We start from the raw sequence: 4,802 nt of genomic DNA on the forward strand, positions 1-4,802 counted from the left end.
TACCCCACAGGGGACGCAGGCTGGAGCAGTCTGTTCCTGAAGGACTGCACCCCATGGAAGGGACCCACACTGGAGCTGTTCATGAAGAACTGTAGCCCGTGGGAAGGACTCACGTTGGAAAAGTTCGTGGAGGACTGTCTCCCGTGGGAGGGATCCCACACTGGAGCAGGGGAAGAGTGGGAGGAGTCCTCCCCAAGGAGCAAGGAACAGCAGAAACGTGTGATGAACAGACCGCAACCCCCCTTCCCCATCCCCCTGTGCCGCTCAGGGAGGAGGAGGTAGAGAAAATCAGGAGTGAAGTAAAACCCAGGAAGAAGGGAGGGGTGGGGGGGAAGGTGTTTTAAGATTTGGTTTTATTTCTCATTATCCTACTCTGATTTGATTGGTAATAAATCAAATTTATTTCCCCAAGTTGAGTGTGTTTTCTCCGTAACAGTAATCAGTGAATGATCTCCCCCTGTCCTTATTTCGACCCATGAGCCTTTCATTATGGTTTTTTCTCTCCCCTGTCCAGCTGAGGAGGGGAGTGATAGAGTGGCTTGGTGGGCACCTAGCATCCAGCCAGGGTCAATCCACCACATCATGTCTCTCCTGGCCCCAGAACTGCAAATATTTTGCCATTTCACTCTCTGAAAATAATCCCATTCATTTTAGTTGACAATTCTTCCAAGGATCATGCCTTCATTGGGTAGTTAGAACCTTCATTAATGCGTTCAACTTTATTTTTTCAATTCAGGATGTGCAGCTGGACAGGGTTTTGTCTGGGACATACCTGTACTCACCTTTCACTACCTGACTCTGGCTGTCCCCAGACTCCACATGGAAGACCTGGTACTGACTTGGACCTTTAATTATGGCATTCACCCAGTGATACTTCTTTTCCAGATCACTGCTCATTGCTCCATTTCTGCCTCTATGGATACACTGTGTCACTTAATCCTGTGACTTTTCTCAGTTACATACTACCAAACTTTCTCTTCACAATCCTTATCCTAGTTTTCTGAAAACAAAATTCTTTACCTTTCTGCAATCTAGGCTAAGGCTCTTTGTGAATCTGTCTGGGAGCTCAGCACTTCTCACATGCCATTTACATTCTGGAGCCAGTAAGGAAGAAAACTTCGGATACTCTCTGTCCTGCAGCTCACCTGCATTTGTTGCCATGATGCATAAGCAAAGATCTCCACCTATGAGCACCTCCAAAACCTGTCAGATGCACCTACTGGCTGCCAATTTGTGTACTTGCTGTTCAACCATACCTCTTGGTAAAAGAAAACTTTCATGCTCAGATTTCAGTTAGACTTGACAAGATGTCATACTGTTGCTACAACAATTAAAAATTTCTTCACTCAGAAGCACAGAGCACACTTGCTTCTATTTACAGAATTTGCAGATGAACGAATGCATGATGCAACAGTTGCTCTATATCAATTTACACCACTTAGAGAAACTGTTTGTGGATATTTAAAAAAAACAGAATACATAACATAAGGATAAGCTCTTAATCACCATTAAATGAACCAATTTCTGTTGCGCAAGTGATCAACACTGAAGATAACTTGTTCAAAATTAAATAAACCAAGCCATTTACTTACCATTGGCAGCCTGGATTGAAGCATCTGGAGATCATCATAACCATAAATCTGCTTAAAGACAGATAAAAATACAACATCACTGTAACACTTTTCTCTGATACTGACCAATTTGGGGCTTTAAACAGAGTTTGACCTAGGCCCAGTCTATTTTAAAGATGTACAGCTACACGTCGCATTGTGCCATCATGGCACACTGTAGACCTAAGCTTAAAATGGCTTGTCACTCTGATGTTGTTTCTTGGTGACAGCAGCCCTCTGAGGAGAGTATGACTGTCTCATCTTCAATACCGTTTTCACAGATGCATCATTCATCAACTTGTGAAAAATATACAGGGCATTCAGATTTGGGAGCAAGAGCAACAGACTTCTTTGCTGCAGTCATTACTTCTGAAAATAGCAGGATTGAAGATTTGATGACTAGACCACAAAGCAACCTATGGCATCCCCTCACATTCAGTGTGATACACAAAAATTATTAGAATAAAGTTTCCGATTCAAAAAACAGATAACCAAAAGTACGTTGAACCTGGTCAGACATCAAAAAGCTACGTGCAGTCTTTCAAAGTATGACAGACAGGACACATGGCACATTTCAACCATTAGTATAGTAAATCTATTCCAGTAACACAAACCTGAATGAGTCTAATTTTACTCAAGGGGTGTAAAATCTGATACCACTGAAAACCATAGCAACATGCATGTTTAGCTTCAACAGCAGCCAAATCAGGTCTGTACCAACAGTTCCGCAGTTTACTATCAACAGTAAACCCCTACTGAATGTATTTCATATATTCTTCAGCATTTGGAATAAGAATTCCAGGTGCAACATGTGCCAACAGTAATGCCTTGGCACAGACAGCAGCAGGTCTGGAGGACCCACTTGCACCGAAGGTTAAGCAATCAAGGACAGGAACAATTAAAACGCTTACTGGGTAGGCAGGCAGAAGTCCTCCAGGTCCCACAATATACTGGTTATGCAACAAGGGTGGTACACCTTGGGGCAGGTTTGGGGGAGCTTTGCCTGTAGAATCAAAATACAGACACTTTAACAAGCCTTCAGAAAAGAAAAGGCTTCAGCATTGAGACAAGATAGCTCACAAGCCCTGGCAGCTGTACTGTCATAGCTTGTAGAGAGCAGAACTATGCAGAAGAATTTTGTGCTGGCTGATGAAAATGCTTAAAATAGCCTGAAAAGTTTAACCGTGCCTCAAGGAAGGAAAGCACAGGCTACTTAAGACTGAAAACAGTCCCATGAGAGAACAGTCTGATTTTGTCATTTCCTTTGTCCAAGAGGATTACAAGAATTATAGAAACTTATCCTTTCCTCAGTCCTCTCCTGAAGGCAAAATTTAGGCATTGTTCTCAATCTAAGAGAGCAAATTCTCTCCTTTCATTTTCTGCTCTGTCGACACATTCCCCCTTATCGCCAGCAATAGACTGGAAAGCACTAAATGTTGCCAGCATACTTTTTGTGGGTGACTTATTGCAGCTGAGAATAGCAGAGAAGAAGACTGAAACAGTTTCAGTTGCCTCCATGAAGCAGTGCTAAGTAGTAGAAGAGTAAAAAAAGTGCAATTTGGCCAGTCATCAGACACTTCATTTACAAGGTATGGGAATGAGAAATGAGAAACCCTTCTGTAAGTAAGTTTGATCTTAATATTTAAATCATTCACTTCCCTCCATAGCATTTCCTTGCAACAGTTCAGGTTGATTAGAGAAGCAAGAGAGAATTTAGCATGGCTTCCACTTCAGTGCAAGAAGCCTCCCCAGCTTCTCTCTCTGTGGACACTTTTCTGAAGTGCTATTTGCTGTGGAATGACCCAGACATCAGACACTTTTTTCCTTTCTGTAGATGTGGCAGTATGATTATGAGGACACTGCAGTATATTTTGATACTGCCAAATGAATTCAAATCACAGAGAAGACTGAAATTAAAGCTAATGTGAACTCACAGCCAAGAGCTGATCACAACCTGGAATACAAACTGGGCAAATCTCCTAGCCCAAAACTTCACAAGTCGGAATTGCTCTGGTGCCTATTTATAAAGCTCATTGGGGATGGAATGTGCTATGTGAATGCCACATAACACCCTAACAAATATTTCAAATACACAAGACCAGCTAACTTTATTTTATAAGCCAGCAAAAAAAGCATGCTGAAAATGCTAGTCAGGAGTTGGGGATTTCTTAAGCATGGGTATGGCTGGTGAGATGCCCAACTGACGGCCCTGCTGACTGAAGTCCTCTGTCTATCCACATGATGTGTTAATATTGCGAACCTGAAGACACTAAGGGAGCTGCCCGTGTGGTAGCAGCTGGTATAGACACACTGGTAACACTCAGGCCAAGGCTGTTTGTAGTGTTCATACTGCTTGCCATGCTGACAACCGAAGAGGTGGTGCTAGTGGCTGAGGTTGAAGCAGTTGAAAAGGTTGTTGAAGGCTGGAGCGAAGTTGTGTTCTCAACACTAGTGTGCTAGAAAGGAGACAAAAAGAATGAGGATCACAAGCAAATAAACCACAGTGGAAGGTGCTGGGGAGGTGGGAATCAACCCCCCCCCAACAATCTTTTAAGTAACAGCAGCACATGCAAGAGATATGCATTATCTATATACCAAGCAACTAAGTTGCATGCTTGTGATTTTTAAGTATTCAAAGAATATTATTATGAGAGTTAAATTCAAGCCACTGTATCATCACAAAATTATACCACAGTAACTCAAATGTCACTCCATTGCATTATTCCTTGCCCTTTGCTTGTATATTCCTTCAAGCTAGTACTTGTTATATTAAATAAACTCCTATATTCTTTCAAAAGACAGTATTTGTTTTCAAAATACAGGACACTGCTATCGTGATTTCCTCAATGCACTTGTGGAATTTAAAAGATTAAAACTGCAGTGCCCCACAACAGAGTCAATGTGGTAAACTCAAACGCGGACCAGATGTATTACAGGAACACGAGGATAAAGTAGTTCCTGGTTTGAATCCAGCACAATACAGTGCCTTAGCTGTAAGCTGATCACACTTGCAAAACAGTATCATAGAATCATTAAGGTTGGAAAAGACCTCTAAGATCATCAAGTCCAACCATCGAGACCCAGCACCACCATGCCCACTAAACCACATCCCTAAGCACCTCATCAACACGTCTTTTAAATACTTCCAGGGATGGGGACTCAACCACTTCCTGGGCAGCCTGTTCCAATGTT

The 4,802-nt window shown here is 42.3% G+C and overlaps 1 protein-coding gene across 4 annotated transcripts in view; it reads right to left on the reverse strand.

Moving 5' to 3' along the window:
• Positions 1 to 4,802, reverse strand: part of UBAP2 (ubiquitin associated protein 2) — a 95,531-nt gene that overhangs the window by 18,299 nt on the left and 72,430 nt on the right. For 3 of the 4 annotated variants that reach the window (XM_009331541.1, XM_009331543.1, XM_009331542.1), the window contains 3 exons: positions 3,871 to 4,066; positions 2,522 to 2,613; positions 1,593 to 1,643 (listed from right to left, as the gene is read on the reverse strand). In XM_009331541.1, the coding sequence (XP_009329816.1) occupies positions 1,593 to 1,643; positions 2,522 to 2,613; positions 3,871 to 4,066 (339 nt within the window). The remainder of the gene's footprint in view (positions 1 to 1,592; positions 1,644 to 2,521; positions 2,614 to 3,870; positions 4,067 to 4,802) is intronic. The other variant, XM_009331545.1, reaches the window with a different exon arrangement.

Source organism: Pygoscelis adeliae, unplaced genomic scaffold (assembly GCF_000699105.1).
Source record: "Pygoscelis adeliae isolate BGI_AS28 unplaced genomic scaffold, ASM69910v1 Scaffold68, whole genome shotgun sequence".
In the NCBI taxonomy this organism is placed as follows: domain Eukaryota; kingdom Metazoa; phylum Chordata; class Aves; order Sphenisciformes; family Spheniscidae; genus Pygoscelis; species Pygoscelis adeliae.